This window comes from Salvelinus fontinalis, chromosome 21 (genome assembly GCF_029448725.1).
Source record: "Salvelinus fontinalis isolate EN_2023a chromosome 21, ASM2944872v1, whole genome shotgun sequence".
NCBI classification, from domain to species: Eukaryota; Metazoa; Chordata; class Actinopteri; order Salmoniformes; family Salmonidae; genus Salvelinus; species Salvelinus fontinalis.
The window spans coordinates 35,298,637-35,319,633 of NC_074685.1; the positions used below are offsets into that span (position 1 = coordinate 35,298,637).

The 20,997-nt window shown below is 41.9% G+C and overlaps 1 protein-coding gene across 1 annotated transcript; it reads left to right on the forward strand.

Annotated features, from left to right (window-relative positions):
• Positions 1-575: 575 nt before the first annotated feature.
• Positions 576-19,515, forward strand: LOC129818775 (E3 ubiquitin-protein ligase KCMF1). Its single transcript, XM_055875008.1, has 7 exons — positions 576-792; positions 12,100-12,267; positions 12,476-12,615; positions 12,953-13,054; positions 13,203-13,380; positions 13,756-14,044; positions 17,846-19,515. Exons 1-7 carry the CDS (start codon positions 777-779, stop codon positions 18,132-18,134), a joined length of 1,182 nt encoding a protein of 393 aa, XP_055730983.1. The 5' UTR covers positions 576-776; the 3' UTR covers positions 18,135-19,515.
• The last annotated feature ends 1,482 nt before the right edge of the window (positions 19,516-20,997 follow it).

A 20,997-nucleotide genomic window follows, 5' to 3' on the forward strand; every position in this document is an offset into this window, starting at 1 on the left:
GATTAATTAGGCGGGGGGGGGGGGGGGGGGGGGGTATTGGTCTCCATCGCCCAGTACTGGAGGATGCACCTATCCTGACCAATGTCTATGGTTGTGTAAGTATAATGTATGTAACAGGTAAATGTGGAGAGTGAGCTGTAAGGGGGATCCATGTATCCTGTGGTGAGAGCACTATTCACTGCGCCACGAAAGCCCTGGCCTCGAGGGCAGAGGCAGTAGTATTCTCACATAGCTATGCCATGCTACAGAATTACCCCTCTCTCTCGAAACGTCCTTGCATTTGCACCAAGCCCTAAATGCAAACCGGTAAGCTCCTCCAAAGGCCATCCCACTGCTGCCACCAGTGTAACAGGTCGATGTGGAGAAAGAGTGATGGGCATGATCCATGGATCCTGCAGCATAGGGATTTATTTTATTTTTTTTACATCAAACTAGTCAGGGCTTGGGTGAATAACTTAATTTAACTTTAATTCATAACTTAATTTAGTCTCAGTTAATTTTTTTTTTTAATTACCCTCTTCAGTTGAACAACCACAAAATAGATTATTGTGAAGGGCGCCTCCTAGTGTTTCTTCAGAAGACTGCGAATGCTCTGTCTCAGTACTTCTTCATGACAGACGGGGAGGGGGAAGCAGAGAACTGTAAGCTCAGTATCCATCTTAAAGAGAAAATAGGAAAGAGAAATCGCGTCCAAGGGTTATCCCTCAAAAACGGTATCTTTTCCTCGTGATCCGTGCTTGGGAGCCCCAGGAGGGGGCTGTGTCATCGTCTGTAGGATGTCCCGACATGAGGGTAAGTGGAAAATAGACGTCCTTAGCGTCGCAGACTGAGCACTGAAGCTTGCTAGCTAACATGCCATGTTTTGTATGGCAATGCATTGGACAGGGCTCATGATGGCGGCCACCATGAATTGTCAACCTTTTCTCAACCTCCTGATAACTGGGTGGAACCAGGCAGTTTTTCTTTAACGACAGTCAACGAATTAATTAACAGTCATGTTTCAAAGAAGTCATACTTCTAGTGAGGGGCATTTTCTTATAGCGAGTTAGCTAATGCTAATTAGCGTGCTAACGCTAGCTAGCTGAACTGATGATGGTCCGACGGTTGCTAACTAGTTAGCTAGGACGTTAACTAGCTAGCTAACTAGCGTTATTCAACGCTGTACACAGTAGTAGTAGCAGCTAGTTTAAAGTGTCCAGACTGGGAATGGAAGGGTGAATGCGTGGTATATTTTGGTATGGCCACAGATTGTTTTCATAGCTAGTTAGTTAACTGGACTTCGTGCTGAAACACTCAGTCACCAAGGTTTTGATCATTGAATGCACTGTCATCAAGGTATCGTTAGTTTGAGGCCCTCCGTCACAGTGGGCCAAACCTAGGCATGTATCTAACTATCTAGCTAGTTTGTTAAACTAGCTAACTAGTCAGCTAGCTCGTCTATCGTCACTCAATTATCGTACGTTAGCTACCTATTCTAATTAAACTCATTAACGTTAACTAGCTAGTTAGGGTTATCGGAGCAGAAGAGTACCGTATACCGGCAAACTAGGTAACTGTAAGCAGAGTGAAGTTAGCTAACACAAGTTAGCTAAGGTTAGCCAGCTAGTTAGCCAAGTTAACTCTGTTAGAACACGGATTTGGAGAACAACCAGTTTGATAGCTAGCCTTCTCAATCTGGCTTGCTAGACACATTTGTTCACTTGTGCCATGTTAGGTCTGGATGACTAGCCAGGTCAGGCTTTTTTCCAATGAAGATAACGTTGTAGCTAACTAAGGATCATCATTTTTCACTTTAGACACGTTTCTGGTGAGGATTGGAGAATAATTCATTTTAGCTGGGCTGCTGCAGAGGATCTGTGCAAATATTATTAAGGCCTGTTATGAAGTCGGTGAATTGGTGCATTGGCTAGCTATGTCAAAATGACATACAGGTTCCAAATAGGATGTTTTTCTAGGCAGCACACCTTTATCCCTAGCCTGGTTGCGCTCTGTTCAGCTATTACATTCCACTCGTGTCCACTCTTGTCATTAGCAAAAGAGACTGGCCTTTTGGGAAATCTTCAAATATGAACATTCTATCATTAATGAGCTCTAGGAGATCAGAGGGTTTAATACTAATTTGATAACCCCCACAGCTATCATCCAATCACAATGTTTATGCAAATTAGATTGATAGGAAAACGTTCTAACTTAATTCATATATTTGATTGGAACCATTCAAACGTTGGGCATTCTGTTGCTGGGAGAACAGCATTCCTGTTTATTGCATTTTTACAAATGTGATCACCACAGAATGACCCTCGCCATTCAAACTTCTCTGCCAGTTCACTGTGAATAGCCTATTTTATATCCTGCAAGTTGCTTTTTTCCCCCTCAAATAGATATATCTTTTTTGGTTGCTCAAAATAAGTGAATTGCCAGGGAACTCACAATACGATATTATCACAATACTTAGGTGCCAATATGTATTTAGATTATATATGTATTGCAATTTCAATACTGTGATCTTATTGCGATTCCATGGTCCATATTTCTCACCAACATATTTCTCACCATGTGTTTGCTGCGGAGGGACAAGAGAGCTATGAGAGAACGAGTTTTGAGCAGTCTTGGAAATAAGTGAGGAAAACAAATTGGCTCCCTATTTTAAAAAGATGGAGAACAAGTTATAAGGGGAAAATAGTGGAGTTTTGGTGCAGGTACAGCCAACTAGCAGAAAAATAATATTGCGATATTGTCAAAACAATAAAATAAATGTTAAAATAATATCCTTATGTCACTATTGATTTCCTCAGTGTTTTAACTACTTTGTATGTTTCATATCTGCAATCATATCAGTCAAAAAATATAAATGACCAGTTTATGCTTCAAAACCAACTTTATAAGAGGTTTTTAAAATAGGTTATATTTGACTCAAAATTCCATGACATACAGTACGGCATTGTTGGCAGAATAGATGGATGCAGTTAAACATAAATATTTAAGTGATGATGCCAGAGAAGCCGGTGTTTGAATGATATGTTGGCACGGGTGTTGTTAGGTCCAAGACATAGTCGAAAACAGACTGAGGGCATTATCACATTATACAATAGGTTAACAAAATGTTCAAATAATTATTGACATATTTCCATTCAAAATTTTATTCATACTATTTCATCCATCCACAAGATGTATATCGGTTTGGTTGCCAGAGACACGGCCCAGTCAATTTGTTCTGTGTCTATGAACGTGTAACGGATGTGAAATGGCTAGCTAGTTAGCGGGTGCGCGCTAGTAGCATTTCAATCAGTTACGTCACTTGCTCTGAGACATTAAGTAGGGTTGCCCCTTGCTCTGCAAGGGCCGCGGCTTTTGTGGAGCGATGGGTAACGACGCTTCGTGGTTGACTGTTGTTGATGTGTGCAGAGAGTCCCTGGTTCGCGCCCGTGTCGGGGCGAGGGGACGACATAAAGTTTTACTGTTACATTGATGCTGTTGACCCGGATCACTGGTTGCTGCGGAAAAGGAGGAGGTTGAAAGGAGGTTGAGTGTAACGGATGTGAAATGGCTAGCTAGTTAGCGGGTGCGCGCTAGTAGCATTTCAATCAGTTACGTCACTTGCTCTGAGACATTAAGTAGGGATGCCCCTTGCTCTGCAAGGGCCGCGGCTTTTGTGGAGCGATGGGTAATGACGCTTCGTGGTTAACTGTTGTTGATGTGTGCAGAGGGTCCCTGGTTCGCGCCCGTGTCGGGGCGAGGGGACGCAGTAAAGTTACAACTGTTACAAACGCAACCCAGTCATTCGTTCTAAATGTTATATTGCCATACCGGCTGGCAACCTTCTTATCCATTGCTTGCTTGCTAGCTAGTCAACTACGGCCAACTTACAGTCATGTCAAACAGTGCAGCCAGAATAACAGCTAAGTAGCTGCATTTGCATTTGTTTAAATGTCACTAGAAAACGGCTTATTTCGATACATCCATAACTAGGGTTGCACGTTTTGGGGAATATACGTAGGTGGAAACTTTCCATGGGAATTAATGGAAATGTATGCAAATGAATACCATTTAAATGTAGATGTTTTTTGCATTGGATAAATTTACTGTATCATATGGAGACAGAAACATATAAATTGTACCTTTGTAAGTAGACATAATTGCTAATTATTACAACCTTCCAATAAAACAAAAACAATGTAGTTACAAATTGAACTGAGTTGACTCTTCACATGGGAGGATTTCACTGAACAAAAGGGAATATTGAATGATCCATCACATCTCCCAAAAGCTTTTCAACGTGCATCTGTAAAATTATGGCACGACCCAAAGCCCTTGCTTGGAAGTGTATTTCACCAGACTGCCAAGAACCTTGCCCTCATCCAGGCCACGGTGGTGAGACACGGTAGTGATGACAACATAGGCCTTGTTGATCTCTGCACCAGACAGGATGCTCTTGCCAGCATACTTAGGGTCCAACATGTACGCTGCGGCGTGTATGGGCTTCAGGCAGAAGTATACACACTTTCTGATGTATTTCAGAACTGCAGTTTCCTCTGCTTGGAGCAACAGTGAAGTGGGCAGGGCAGTACGGATTTCTTATCTTACATCTGCAAGCAGAGTCTGAAAATCAGGCAGGAGGATCCTCTTGATGGGGTTGTCCATATCGCCAGACTGTGATATGGCCATTTCTTGGAGAGACTCCTTCCCCTCCCCAACGGGTGTTGCTGGGCAGCTACAATGTGGTGTTCTTATTCTTCTCACTTTGCTTGATGAGGTAGATTGCTGCTATAACTTGATGACCCTTCACATACCTAACCATTTCCTTATTATGTCCTTGAGGAGCAGATTCAATGCATGAGCAGCACGGCCAATGGGTGTGATGTGAGGGTAGGACTCCTCCACTTTAGACCAAGCAGCCTTCATGTTCAGAGCATTGTCTGTCACCAGTGCAAAAACTTCCTGTGGTCCAAGGTCATTGATGACTGCCATCAGCTCATTTGAAATGTAGAGACCGGTGTGTCTGTTGTCCCTTGTGTCTGTGCTCTTGTAGAATACTGGTTGAGGGGTAGAGCTGATGCAATTAATTATTCCTTGCCCACGAACATTTGACCATCCATCAGAGATGATTGCAATAGTCTGCTTTCTCTATGATTTGCTTGACCTTCACTTGAACTCTGCATCCAGGAAATTAGTAGATAAAGGATGTCTGGTTGGAGGGGTGAATGCTGGGTGAAGACCATTCAGAAATCTCTTCCAATACACATTACCTGTGAGCATCAGACGTGAACCAGTTGCATACACAGCTCGAGCAAGACATTCTTTAGCATTTCTCTGACTACGTTCCTCCATTGAGTAAAAAAAAGCGAATTCTCATTCCAGGAGGACAATGAGCTGTTGCTATCGATTAGGTGTCTGATTCATCATTTTCACCTCAAATAGAAGTAGAGGGACTTTTGTCAGAGGTTGCTTGTTGTGAGCGCTTAGGGAACTTTATGGACATGGCCAGATGATGCTGCATCTTTGTTGCATTCTTCACACATGATTTGGCACAGTATTTGCAAATGTACACAACTTTTCCTTCTACATTAGCTGTAATGAAATGTTTCCACACATCAGATAGTGCCTGTGGCATTTCCTTGTAAAGATTAGAATAAAACATTTAAAATACAATTCCATGTACAGATAAATAGTTAAGCAGTTAGATTAACTTCTTACGGATTTAGCGTCCCACCTCGACAACATCCGATGAAATTGCAGAGCGCGAAATTACAGAAGTCGTAATATTAAACATTCATGAAAATACAAGTGTCATACATCATTTAAAAGCTTAATTTGTTAATCCAGCCGCTTTGTCAGATTTCAAAAGGGCTTTACGGTGAAAGCACACCATGCGATTATCTGAGGACAGCGCCCCGCACACAAAGCATTACATACATTTCCAACCAAGCAGAGGCGTCACGAAAGTCAGAAATAGCTATAAAATAAATCACTTACCTTTGAAGATCTTCATCTGGTTGCAATCAGAAGGGTCCCAGCTATATAATAAACGGTCCTTTTGTTCGATAAAGTCCTTCTTTATATCCCAAAAAAGTCAGTTTCATTGGCGCGCTTGACTCGGTAATCCACCGGTTTCACTCGTTCAAAATGTATACAAAAGAATCCCGTAAGTAACCAATAAACCTCTTCCTAACATATCAAACAACGTTCCTAATCAATCCTCAGGTACCCTAATATGTAAATAAACGATAAAATTTAAGACGGAGAATACCGGAGCTAAATAATGAAATTCGCTCCCTCACCGGAACGCGCAATGAACGCTACAGCAAAAATGGGAGCCACTTACAAAAACTACAAATTCTAGCAAATTTTTCAAAAAACAAGCCTGAAACTCTTTCTAAAGACTGTTGACATCTAGTGGAAGCCCTAGGAACTGCAATCTGAGAGGACTTCCTTTTACATTCCCATTCCCAGCCATTGTCATCAGTGGTGAGCTGGGGAAGAAAAACAATTCTGGGTGGATTGTTCTCGGGTTTTCGCCTGCCATATCAGTTCTGTTATACTCACAGACATTATTTTAACAGTTTTGGAAACGTTAGAGTGTTTTCTATCCAATACTACCAATCCAGTACTATATGTATATTCTAGCTTCTGGGCCTGAGTAACAGGCAGTTTACTTTGGGCACCTCATTCATCCAAACCTCCGAATACTGCCCCCTAGCCCAAAGAAGTTACAACTATTTTGTAAAATAAATATTTTAAAATGAAACGTTTACGGAAACATGTGAATTAACACTCCTCAGTTAGCAGGCTCAAGTAAGCTAAAAACCCACATGGTAGCAAAAACTAACTAGCAGAAGTTGTTAGAAATGATTTAAAAACACTTTGCTGTAGGCTACTATTTACTAGTTAACAAGAAATCATGTAAAAAATATTCATTCCACCCTGTGTTGTAATCAAAACTTACCAGAAAGCATGTAGTCCTTGGCTCAGACAGTGTGCTAGTGTGGGCTCAATAGCATCTCATAAGTGTGCAAGATCTTGAGAATCAGCTGTACATGTGAGGGAAGAATGCATTGTGCATGCAGAGGGTTGCAATTCCGTTGAAATGGGGATAGTTTAACCAACAAAGGTTCACTGTTATAAGCTAACATTTTTGATGAATTGAAGCTAAATTCCCAGGCTTAACTTACCATGGAAAAATTCCGGAAATTTCCCGGAAAAATTCCGACCCTTTGCAACCTTATCCATAACAATGAGCTAATGATGAGCAATTTCACCTGGCATAGAACATGTGGTCTCTCGTCAGGACACTGTTGTTCAGAGGAGCTAGCCAAAAATATAGCTAACACAATCACTTCAAACTGAAGCTGGAAAGACTGCAAACTAGCTGCATTTCGTTTCATTTGACCTGTTTTCTATTGATATGTCTTTGTATATATCCATACAGTTTATGCTGATTTAATGATTTCAATTGGCTGAGAAAATCTGCCTGCCTGTTTTTCTTGTCCCGACCCCTACACATTCATTGCTATGGTATTGAAACAGTGTTGCAAATGTCAGAGACTAACAACAAGGTTTATACACATCTACGCCATTGAAAACCAATTGCTAGTCTAAAAGAATTGGGGAATAATGTCTCGATACCTTTTACAGTGGAGATAATATTTTGTAAATTGGCTGGGCTGAGGAGACCGTGGATTCCGCAGTGAGATGGAACAGAGTAAATTGGCATTTCAACGTCATAGCTTTAGCCGGTGGTAACTTGTGGAATAGACTTCCGGCTACGCAATCAGCATCCAGGATTAGACCCACCCGTTGTATAAAATTCACCAATACATGTCTTGGTAGTCCCAAAACTATTGATATCAGCTGACCTGGTACATTGTTTGCTGCTGCCACCCATTCGGGATGCACCGTCAAACACCAGGCCCACGGGCTGAATAGGACACAGAAGCGAGTATAAATGAGTCAACAGTCATCTACTTTATGAAATTAGACTGATGCGCTCGCATCGGTTAATTCCACTTCATTTGCAGCTTTATTGACTGCAGTGTCTATTAATTGTTAAAACACACGGCCGCTTTCCCATTTTATATTGCTATAGAATTTTCACAAATGCCTTACTATACGTCATTCCCAAACATTCTATGAATTTATGAAAATTACCATATGTAAGTGCTTGCTTGTCAGAAGAAGGAAAAAGTGTAATTCTTCCTGGTGGGTGACTAAAAAGATTTGAAAAGATTTCATGTTGCTAAAATGCTGTCAGTTCCACTTTTTAATAAGAGAGGAGTCATGATCGTCATGATAATCAGCATATGTGCAAGGAATGACGACAGGTGCCAGTTTTACATTACTTTCCCCATTAATGGGCTGCCGAGTGGCACAGCGGTCTAAGTCGTTTCATCTCTGTGAAAGAGGCGTCACTACAGTCCCTGATTTGAGTCCAGGCTGAATCACATCCGGCTGTAATTGGGAGTCCCATAGGGCGGCGCACAATTGGCCCAGCGTCGTCCGGGGTAGGCCGTCATTGTAAATAACAATTTGTTCTTAACTGACTTGTCTAGTTAAATCAATTACATGAAAAAAAATATGGGTTGCAACTGAAGCAAACGTAGCTCGATTTTAATCTTGTAGGCTAATATTTTCTGTATCATTGTTTCTCTCATTACGGAGTCCTCTCTAGCCACTTTGAACAACGTGATCTTGCATTGACGCTACCTTCTCACAAGGGAATGACTGCAGCAGGTTGTAACGGTATTCACACAGTCGGTATCAGATAGAATGTTGTGACCCTACTTACCTGTGGGGAAATCAACCTGTTGTTGCTTAGATTACCCCACTGGCTCACAGCCAAAACTTAACTTTTTAAAATGACATTTTTCTTAATCTATTTATTTGTTTTAGTCAATTACAAAACTACATTTTAAGAAAAGTACAACATGTCTAAAGATTACTTTTAAAAATGTCCTGCTCCCTAGCATTCTTACTACTTAGAAAAACGTAATATTGTAGTTTTACTGACCGGAATGTTAAGTTAGCCTAGACCAACAACACAAATGGACTATACAGCTACAAGTAGTGAATGGAGTGAAATGTCTTACCTGCGATATGTTTTCCACACACACAGCTACGTGTAGTCTACTTGAACACGGCGTCCCTATATTTCCCACACCGAATAGTCTGAAGCCACAGGGCTCTTCTCGCAGGCTCTATTTCCCTACGTGCGAACCTTAGGTTGGAATTTTTTTACTTGGCTACATGCACATTGAACAACACAGTAGCTTTTTGTGACTGTTTTGTTATTTCTGTATAACAAATCTTTTATAATGGAGATCAATAGGAAATAATTTAGTTTTCCCCCAATTTGTGGTCGAGGGGAATTCCTTATTACGTGAATACCGACTGAGACTGTTTGTTCTTACAATTCTATATTGTACCAAATTTGCGCGCACCCCATGTCCCATAACATTGTCATGGAAAATATTCATGTTTCCGTCTACCAATCAGCAACTGTGCCGTAAATCCGGCTACATATTGAGATTGCCGAAAGGCCATCAGTCTCTTTGGCAAATGACAGGGGTGGAATGTTAGCTAAAAGGACTGGTTCCCAGACTACCTTTCTCCAGAGTCCAGACAAGCATTGCATAGGGGCAATTCCACAGTAGGAGTGACACTGAAATAAATGATTGCAAAGTTTGAAATTTACTTGAACAGTGCAGATACAAAGTTTGGTAAAAGAATGATGGCACAAACTGTCATTCTGTGGTGTGAAAGACACCGTTTTGCAAGTATAACAAGATTTTCTATTGGGCAAATTCAGGTAGGTCCTTCCCCGTTTCGTTTGCTTCAGAAAAGCAACATTTTGCAACAGGCCTCATTTATAAACGATTGTATACGTACAAAATATGCCCCAGAACATGCGTGCACCAGTTTTCACGCAAAAGTTGGCATTTATAAAAACTGAACTTGACGTGAGTCAATGTGGTTATCCTCCCACAAACTTTAGATCATGCGTACGTACAGTTTCTAGTGGTTGAAGTATTGCTTTGCAAGAAAGCAAATGGGGAATAAATTATGACTTATACATAACAAAAAACAGGTAGCTAAATATAATAACAAGATGCAATAATTTGCTGTTCGTGAGAAACTATTTATTTTATCTTTGCATTCATTCTAAAATAATTACATCGATTTCCAATTAAAATTCCTCACCTTTTCTGACTGTGATGGTTTCATACTCGTGAAATAGCTTATAGGCCTGCAACAAGGGACGAATGGTAGCCTATCCTAACATCTCTCATTTAATTGGACCCACTTCACAGCAGTAAATAGATAAGCTACCGGTATTTAAAGTATTTTTATCTATGCGATCCTGAACACAGTTTAACGGTAGAACAGGCGGTTCTCCTTTTCCATTGACATTTTGTAGGCTACGTCTGAATACTGTTATGTCAAATTTCTCGAGTAGCCAAGACACTTTCATTTATAAACATAAATATATCAATCATTGCACCTTTTCTAGCCACGATGAGTTCATATTCGAAGTAGCCATACAACAGATTAGCATGCTCGTCTCTCATTTAATTGGGCCTATTAGATAGGCTATTATCATTGAATGTTTTTTTCTCTATTCACCTGAAAGCGATTTATAAGGTATGGTGTAATTTAACAGGTGAACAGACAGTTCATATTTTTTGCGTGTAAGTAGGCCTACTATAGTAAAAACAAAAATCCAGAGTTGACCATATTTAAGAATTCGCGGGCAGTGCAGCATATTTAGATTCAGGAGAAAGTAAATGCAAAACATTATTGAATTAAATTATATGTTTAGAGGTTCACAGCAAGTTGCAATTGTTTTCGTATTTCTGAAACAGCAAATGTCACTGTAAAAAAATAAAAAATAATCTGCCAGCACATTTAATCAAGTTAGCTATTGATATTTCCTTTTAGATATTCTGTCTTGGCCTAATTCCAATACTTCCAAAGTATTCAGCAAAAAGGGGGATTATTGTAACTTGGAAAGGTGAATGATGGGCGTTATTCAGGCGGCAGAATAATGCTCGTTTGCGCGAGCACAGTTTTACGACAGGTCTGATTTATAACGGGAAACGTGCATATGTAGTCATTTCAGGAATAGTGCCCGCAGATATTTAGTATAAAATTATAAATGAGGCCCTTGGCCTCTGAGTAGTGTAGCTCATGGGTGTAATTCATTTGGTACCATTTTCCATTAGTGCTTGATAGTCATCAAAGGATGGGAAGTCAGCTGCTGTTGTCATCATCACAGAGCAAAGGCATATTCTCAAATTGAAAATGTTGAGAATCCGGATAATTGAATGACCAATCTACATAAGTTCTCCGTTCTCATAAATGTCTGACTGTATGTGAGCAAGAAAGAGCAGCACAGCCTAGCCTTTTCCTTTTTCAGTTCCTACACTTTGTATCAGTTTTGTCAGTTGCCTAAGGAGTGATAGGCCTATGTGGTAAATGCCTTGGCTTTATAACAGTGGTGAAATTGTCTGATTTTAAACGAAGCAGTAACAAAGTGAAGGTGGTGGTTATAGCAGTTTAGATAACGCCTGTCTGAAGGAGGAAATGATCATGATATGATGACAAAGAAAGGGCACAAAGGGACAGGAAGCGGACAATTGGGTGTCTTTTTAAATTGTTCTTTTATTTTCACTTTGTCTACGTGCTCTGTTTATGTTCTCCAGATCATCTCTTTTGTCTGTCTTTCTGCTCTTTAGGTCTGCTTAGTTTATTACATTGTAATATAAAGCCCGGGCAACAAATGGGGAAAGAATACGTACAAATGCATAAGAGCCGATAAGATGGGGCACTATTATTCAGTGCCAGCCAGGTACACACACACACACTGGCATTCCTTAATGACTTGCTACTGACTTTTAGGTGGATTCTCTTCTCGGTTGGCATTTGTGGATTAGTGTCAGTGCCAAAGACAGGCTGATGAGTGTCAGCCAGCCTAGGAGCAGACTGTACTTTCTCTCTCCCTCTCTCCTCCTCTTTCTCTGGTCGTAGGCCTACTCCACTAGACCACGCTATCAGGTATGCAATTAGCCTATACGTTGACATTCAGTCCTCACCCTTGTTTTGCAGGTGTGAGCTGTGACGCGTGTTTAAAAGGGAACTTCAGAGGGCGCCGGTACAAGTGTTTAATTTGCTACGACTACGACCTGTGCGCGTCGTGCTACGAGAGCGGCGCCACCACAACGAGACACACGACAGAACACGCCATGCAGTGTATATTAACCAGGGTAGATTTTGGTAAGGACATTTGCTGCGTAGATGAAACATTTGACATTTATAACAAGAGTTTTTTTTCTTGACCACGTGGCCCAAGCAGGGCTTGGAGTTCTTCCTGGTCTGGTCATGTGGTCAGGAAAAACACTTTGCCCTTATTGTATTTTATATAAAACGTTTGTGTTATGATGATGATAACAGTGACTCTAAAGATGGATTGTTTTCTTTGCAGACCTGTATTACGGCGGTGAGGCGTTCTCAGTAGAGCAGCCCCAGAGCTTTTCTTGTCCTTACTGTGGTAAAATGGGATACACAGAGACATCCCTACAGGAGCATGTCGCCTCAGAGCATACAGAGACCTCCACAGAGGTGGTGAGTGGACACATCATCCTAGTGTTTCATCTATCGTTACTAAGATGGGAGAGACCTTTCCCCCAGTTTAGCTCTGTTGCCCTTTTGCTTAAAAAAAAAAAGTGTCCTCCATTGGTTTCAATAGAATGTTTTGGCGTTTACGTCCTCCTATAAAAATCTATGGGAAAGATTGTAGCCAATGACGTCTCATACATCCAGCTTAGATTCCAGGGCTCATGGACGCGTTAACACAATTCTCAAATGATTATTTTACAACTGATGCTCGTCAATATCTTAAAATAACTTGAGTGGTCAGTTGAATATATCCAGAGGGTGTTTACTGCTTGCTTTATTTCAGATCTGTCCAATATGTGCCGCGTTGCCGGGCGGGGACCCCAATCATGTGACCGACGACTTTGCTGCTCATCTCACACTTGAACACAGAGCACCGAGAGATTTAATATCTTTTTAATGCAGCTCTTCTCTGTCTGCGTGTGTCTGCTTCTGCGCGTGTGTGTACACCATTGTGGGCAGGGTGTGTATTATTTCTGATTATTCCAAGTACTTGCGAACCCTTTCAACTCTGCTCCTTAACCTGCCTGGTTTACGATGAGTCCAGCGGCGTCCGGCACGTGCGTCGGATGTTCCACCCCGGCCGCGGGCTGGGCGGTCCAAGGGCACGCAGGACCAACATGCACTTTACTAGCAGCTCCACCGGGGGGCTCTCCTCCTCACAGAGCTCCTCGTACTCACCCAGTAACAGGGAAGCCATGGACCCCATAGCAGGTGAGCAGTGCACCTGGTCTGACCAGTCTCTATCTGTATAGTTAACGACAAGCAGGGTCTTTCCCATTGAGATGGATAGAGAATCTGGTTGTCTGCTCTTTACTCCCTGATCTGTGTTCACTTCTGCTGTATTTTATTCACCAGTCTGTACTGGAGTCACTTGAATGTTGACTTCAGTGGCTATCTTTCCGTGAGACGTAATGGCTCTGGCTCTGATCTCGTAGGAAGTATAACCCGCAGTCATAGTGCCGCGCCTCTTTTCTGTGACAGTCTTCCTGTATATCACATTCACCTGTCTCTACTGGAGCCTAGTTTGAAACTATTCATCTCACTAGAAGAAACTCAGAACACACTTCTTCATCTCTCCTCCCACAGAGCTGTTGTCTCAGCTGTCGGGCGTGCGGCGTTCGGCGGGCGGCCAGCTCAACTCGTCGGGTCCATCCGCATCTCAGCTGCAGCAGTTACAGATGCAGCTGCAGCTGGAGCGCCAGCAGGCCCAGGCGGCCCGGCAACAGCTGGAGACGGCCAGGAACACCACGCGACGCTCCAACCCCGGCGGCAACATCAGCGCCACTATCCCCCCGCCCAGCGCCGTCGCCAACTCGGCTGGCGTGGCCGAGAGCAACCCCATGGCCTCCCACAGCTCCCAGTTCCTGCTCACACGGTGAGTTGGTCGATCCCCCTGAGGTGTACATGTGAACAGAGGCTTTAAAAAATTACTTGACTATATTCTAAGTGGAAGGATCTGTATACACACACACTGTTCACTGTTACTGCTATCAGGCCCCAGGTGTTGAATGCCCCGAGTGGCAGGGTCTGCTCTGTCCCCTCCCCACTTGCATGGTATCTCCCACAGTGTCTCCCTCCTCTTGTTCTCTCCACACCCATAGACTCACAGGTCTCCTCCTACTACCCTTTTTCGATACTACAACGTGAAAAACAGTTTGGTACTAGAATTTTGTTCGTTTTTGTTCTATCAAATGTCTCACGAAATCAACTAATTGTTTATCAAACGAAAGAGTTTATCATAAGGCATAAACAGAACGCATCAGTGATTCGTTTTCCCTGCAACTTTCTGAAGAGGCGACGGCATGGGAATGCCTGTTTGTTTGTGGTGCGCTTTTTCACCACTTTGTGTATCCATTAGCGCTGCCTAATAAATCTGTGATACCAATTCTTGGTATAAAGCCTGCAACAGCTTGGAAAGTGTCCTTACAATAAAATACCATTTGAACTTACTATAATGATTCTGTGTTGGTCCTTCAGTGGGTCGAAATTTGAGACAAAATATTCACAGGAAAGTATTATTCGCCTGACTTTTTAGAGCGCCGGAACTGCCGTTGTAATTTGTATACCTGGCACGTGTGCAAAACCATGTAAACACTAGTGATCGGAGAAAAAAATCGATAGTAGTTTTGGGACAGAATTATATCGATATTTGACTCTCGTATTGATTTGACTTATCAAAACGGCAGTATATTTCATCCTATAGCTTGTTCTAAATCTTTTTAAATAGTGAGTCAACATGTTTTCAGCTCTTATTTCTCTGACTGATCACCAGTTTTTTCATGCCCTTTGTCTCTGCAGCAAACCTAAAATGTGCAGTATGTTTGGAACGTCAATCGCAATAAAATCACAGTATCGAATTGCAATACATGTCGAATCGTGGAAATCGCAATACATACCTAAGTATCATGATAATATCGTATTGTGAGGTCCCTGCCAATTCCCAGCCCTAGTAAACACCTGCAAGACTTCGGTTTGTATGCATGCATCGCATGTATAGTGCATTTGGATAATATTCACATTTTGTTACTTTAGACTTATTATAAAATTACAAGATTACATTTTTTTTAATCCTCATCAATCTACGCACAACACCCCATAATGACAAAGCGAAAACAGGTTTTTAGACATTTTTGCTAATGTATTAAATATTTTAAAAAAAAATGGAATTACCTTAAGTATTCAGACCCTTTGCTATGAGACTTGAAATAGAGTTCAGGTGCATCCTGTTTCCATTGATCATCCTTGAGAGGTTTCTACAACTTGACTGGAGTCCACCTGTGGTAAATTCTATTGATTGGACATGATTTGGAAAGGCTCACACCTGTCTATATAATGTCCCACAGTTGACAGTGCATGTCAGAGCAAAAACCAAGCTATGAGGTCGAAGGAATTGCCTGTAGAGCTCCGAGACAGGATTGTGGCAACACAGATCAGGGGAAGGGTACAAAAAAATGGCAGCATTGAGGTCCCCAAGAACAGTGGCCTCAATGATTCTTAAATGGAAGAAGTTTAGAACCACCAAGACTCTTTCTAGAGCTGGCCGCCCGGACAAACTGACCAATTAGGGGAGAAGGGCCTTGGTCAGGGAGGTGAACCAAGAACCCAGTAGTCACTTAGAGCGCTCCAGAGTTCCTCTGTGGAGATGGGAGAACCTTCCAGAAGGACAACCAATCAGCACTCCACCAATCAGGCCTTTATGGTAGAGTGGCCAGACGGAAACCACTCCTCAGTACAAGGCACATAACAGCCCGCTTGGAGTTTGCCAAAAGGCAAACTCGGATCATGAGAAACAAGATTCTTTGGTCTGATGAAACCAAGATTGAACTGTTTTGCCTAAATGGCAAGCGTCACTTCTGGAGGAAACCTGGCATCATCCCTATGGTGAAGCATGTTGGTGGCAGCATCATGCTGTGGGGATGTTTTTCAGAAGCCGAGACTGGGAGACTAGTCAGGATTGAGGGGAAAATGATTTAATCCATTTTAGAATAAGGCTGGAACGTTACAATGTGGAAAAAGTCAAGGGTTCTGAATACTTTCCGAATGCACTGTACTTCGTCTTGTGCACACGTTTTAGGTCACGAGCAAACTAATCTGGAGACCCGCGTTTTTGAAGTCGGTTTAATAATATTTTTTTGTGGAAATTTTGTCTCGAATTTTTAACCCACTGATGGCCCAACCCCACAGACAATCGGCAGAGTAAGTTCCAATATAATTTTATTCAATATTTGTGACAGGCGAGACTTTTTAGGTTTTCTTCTATGTAAATGAGTGTACACAATTTGGACTACCATTAACGATGCTAATGAGAACTGTCTTCGGGTAGATGTAAAGGCTTTCCCCAAAATATTCTCAATTAAAAGTTAACTACAAAGTAGCCTGTGCCTAACTGGCAAAATCCTGATTTATTTGCATCAATCCAGTGGCCATTTGTTCTGCAAACTCCATCACAGGATCAAATGCAAACTTTTTTTTCTCACTGGCCAAAAATCTAATGGCCCGAACATGGTGTGATGTAAAACTTTTTTTTTTTAAAGTAAATTCATGCAGGACATATAGCACGTGTCAAACTCCTTCCGCTGAGGATCGAGTGTCTGCCTGTTTTCACTCCACCCTTGTACTTGATTGATGAATTCAGGTCACTAATTAGTAAGGAACTTCACTCACCTGGTTGTCTAGGTCTTAATTGAAAGGAAAAAACTAAAACCTGCAGACACTTGGCCCTCTGTGGAATGAGTTTGACACCCCTGGCATGCTTCTCGCTATATTCAGCTACTAATAGGCTATATATCTATAGGTACTTAACTGCCGACACTGGGTAGGGGTGCTAACTTTTTTTCCACTTTTCTTGTCACTCCTGTCAGCTCCCCCACGTGGAGGTTCATGCTCTTTGATTGGCTCAAAGTCAAGTTGTCGACCACTACCGAGCATTGCGATTCTACAAGTAATGCTGGGCATACACTACACGACTTTTAAAATGTTAACAACTTGGACGTGCTCACATTTCCTGATTTCCTTGTCCTAAATGTTTTATTCCGTCCATCCTCAACCCCAGGACGTGGGTGCTCGCATTACACGATGATTCCTTGGTTAATCCTGCCTTGCGTTTCTCGATTGTTGTAGGAAGAAAATGCTGACACGCAAATATTGAGCTGCTTTATTAGTGTACAAATTATTATTTGCAGAAACGTCAAGAAATTTACGGAGGACAGAATATGGACTCCATTTCATATTATCTTTTTGGTTTCTGTGATAGTACTTCGCAGATGTAATATTTGTGGAGAATGTTTTGCATGGAGATTTAACCTAAGGACCAATGAAAAGGTCTAAAATGAGAACTGGGCCATGTAAAACTAACTCACCCATTGAAAAGGCAGCCACGTTCTCTCCACAGCTCCATCAATCAGTCTTCCATCACCTCGGTCCACATGGTGCGTGTTGTTGCTAGATTTAGCCTAGACCTAAAAAGCATTGTGGACTTAGAACATTCAATTTTGTTTTTCTATTAAAAAAAGTGTGGAAAAATCTTGTCATTCTCCCCGCTTTCTTTTTTGTTGTGGGGTCGAGTATCGTGATGCTAACCCTGGTATCAAAGTCTAAATTCTGTTATGACAACACTAGTGCAGTAGTCCCTGCCTCTGCTCGGTGCTAACCAGTTCCCCTCTTTGTCCTGCTACAGGTTAAACGAGCCCAAGATGTCGGAGGCGGAGCGGCAGGCGCTGGAGGGCGAGCGCGCCGACCGCAGCCTGTTTGTTCAGGAGCTGCTGCTGAGCACGCTGATGCGCGAGGAGAGCTCTTCCTCGGACGAGGACGAGCGGCGAGATTTCGCCAGCTTTGGGGCAATGGGCTGCGTGGATATCATGCCTTTAGACGTGGCCCTGGAGAATCTCAACCTCAAGGAGAGCGGTACAGGCAGTTACGGCAGCAGCTCGAGGAGCTCTAAGGAGCCTCCACCGCCTCCTCTTTGATGATATCCCAGCACCACGCAGACTTTGTCCTCTGTGCTGCCACTGCCAGTGATGGGCGGGCGGGCAGCAGGCTGTATTTTGGTTTGTTTTTTGGTGATTGTAATTTCAGGTCTGTCACCTTTGTTACATTGTGTACAACCATAAATAAGGAGAGCGGGAGCGATTGGGGAAAGTGCAAGTGGATGAGTGCGCAGCGCCGAGCGAGCGATGGAGAGAAAATAAATATATAAATATATATAAAAAGTTGATAATCACAATTTTTCTTTAGCAGGTCAGCATTAGGTAGCCGTGGCAGACCTCTGCTTCCTGTTCTCATGCAAAAGGCTCCTTATAAATACTCCACATTCAAAAACGGAAGAGGAATCAGACACCCTCTGATGAAGCTGCTGTGTGTATTTATGACTTAACTAATAAAGTGCTTGAATGGTTTACCATAACTACTGCATGAGGTTCTTTGCAGCGTGCATGACTTTTAATGACCTTATCGTCATTAAAAAGCTAAAAAAAAGAAATAGCCCAAAGCTTTTTATCTTCAACTGTTTTAAAAGGGTTACATGATTTGAGTTTTTCCGAAAAATTGAATATCACCAAAAAACTGACATGCTGAAAAGTTTAGGAACTTTTACAACTTTTTTTATTTTTAATAGAAAAAAGCAACATATTGGAATCTGTTGAAGCTTTTAAAAAGAAAACAATGCAATGTGTTTGTCTCTCAGCTCCGGTTTGTCCTTCCCTCTCTGTGACACCATCGTCTGAATATAACAACTTGCTGCACTAATGTCAACTCAAGACGTCTGCATTTACTTAGCAGATGATAAAATAATACAGTACTAGGAGCAGATAAACAAGATCTTGCCTCTGACATTTTTCCTAGATGTTGATGTTTTAGTGATAAGCGGTGTGTAACCACCAGATGTAGTTTCTAATTTATGCACCTGTACAGAAGAACTAGTCTCTCCCATTGTCATCGATCGCACTCAACTCTGCTCCTCTCTCTGCTTCTGTAGGCCCAGACTCCCTCCCTACATGAATTTGTATTTCTTCTCTCTGTTGAGGAAGGGGAGCTCGGGACTCCACATTGCAGGCATTGTTTTTTGCTCGACTTATAAAAAAGAAAAGATCCGTTCAGATTTAGTTTTTCAGCTGACGATAGCACCTTCTATTTATTCCTTTTTTTTTGTTTCTCTGATTCTTTTAAGCCTTGTAATGAATCATGCCACCTCCATGCCTATACTCTTATACTCTATGTAAAATACAATGAGATGTATATTGAATTTGTGCGTTAACTTTCATAATGGTTCTAGGACATGGGCAGACTTTGTTTTTTTTTTTTATGTAAATTTAGAATACTACAATAAACTGCGCACAGCTTTTGATGAAACGAAGCACCTCCCTCTTGATCTGTATGATGGCGTGTTATTCGGCTACTGTATTGGGCTTTTCACACTGCTGAGCTGTACCAAGCTGTACTGGTTGGGCATCCACCATAGTTCCCGGAACCGTGCTGGAAAGGACAATGTGAAAAAGAAAAATAACGAACCCTTACCCAGTACAGTTTGGTTATGGTCTGCACATAATTGTGAAAAGGGTATACAGTTGAAGTCAGAAGTTTACATACACCTTAGCCAAATACACTTACTCAGTTTTTCACAATTCCTGACTTTTAATCCTAGTAAAAATTCCCTGTCTTAGGTCAGTTAGGATCACCATTTTATTTTTTAAAGTGAAATGTCAGAATAATAGTGGAGGGGATTATTTCTTTCATCACGTTCCCAGTGCTCAGAAGTTTACATACACTCAATTAGTATTTGGTAGCATTGCCTTTAAATTGTTTAACTTGGGTCAAACGTATCAGGTAGCCTTCCACAAGCTTCCCACAATAAGTTGGGTGAATTTTGGCCCATTCCTCCTGACAGAGCTGGTGTAACTGAGTCAGGTTTGCAGGCCTTCTTGCTCGCACACGCTTTTTCAGTTCTGCCCACACATTTTCTATAGGGTTGAGGTCAGGGCTTTGTGATGGCCACTCCAATACCTTGACTTTGTTGTCCTTGGCCATTTTGCCACAACTTTGGAAGTATGCTTGGGGTCAATGTCCATTTGGAAGACCCATTTACGACCAAGCTTTAACTTCCTGACCGATGTCTTGATGTTGTTTCAATATATCCACATACTTTTCCTCCCTCATGATACCATCTATTTTGTAAAGTGCACCAGTTCCTCCTGCAGCAAAGCACCCCCACAACATGATGCTGCCACCCCCCTGCTTCACGGTTGGGATGGTGTTCTTCGGCTTGCAAGCCTCCCACTTTTTCCTCCAAACATTAAGATGGTCATGATGGCCAAACAGTTCTATTCAGACCAGAGGACATTTCTCCAAAAAGTTCGATCTTTGTCCCTATGTGCAGTGTCAAACCATAGTCTGGCTTTTTTATGGAGGTGTTGGAGCAGTGGCTTCTTCCTTCCTGTCGATAAAGGACTCGTTTTACTGTGGATATAGATACTTTTGTACTTGTTTCCTCCAGCAACTTCACAAGGTCCTTTGCTGCTGTTCTGGGATTGTTTTGTGGAGGTCTACAATTTTTTTTCTGGGGTCAAGGCTGATTTATTTTGATTATCCCATGATGTCAAGCAAAGAGGCACTGAGTTTGAAGGTAGGCCTTGAAATATATCCACAGGTACACTTCCAATTGACTCAAATTATGTCAATTACCCTATCAGAAGCTTCTAAAGCCATGACATAATTTTCTGGAATTTTCCAAGCTGTTTAAAGGCACAGTCAACTTAGTGTATGTAAACTTCTGACCCACTGGAATTGTGATAAGTGAAATAATCTGTCTGTAAACAGTTGTTGGAAAACTTGTAT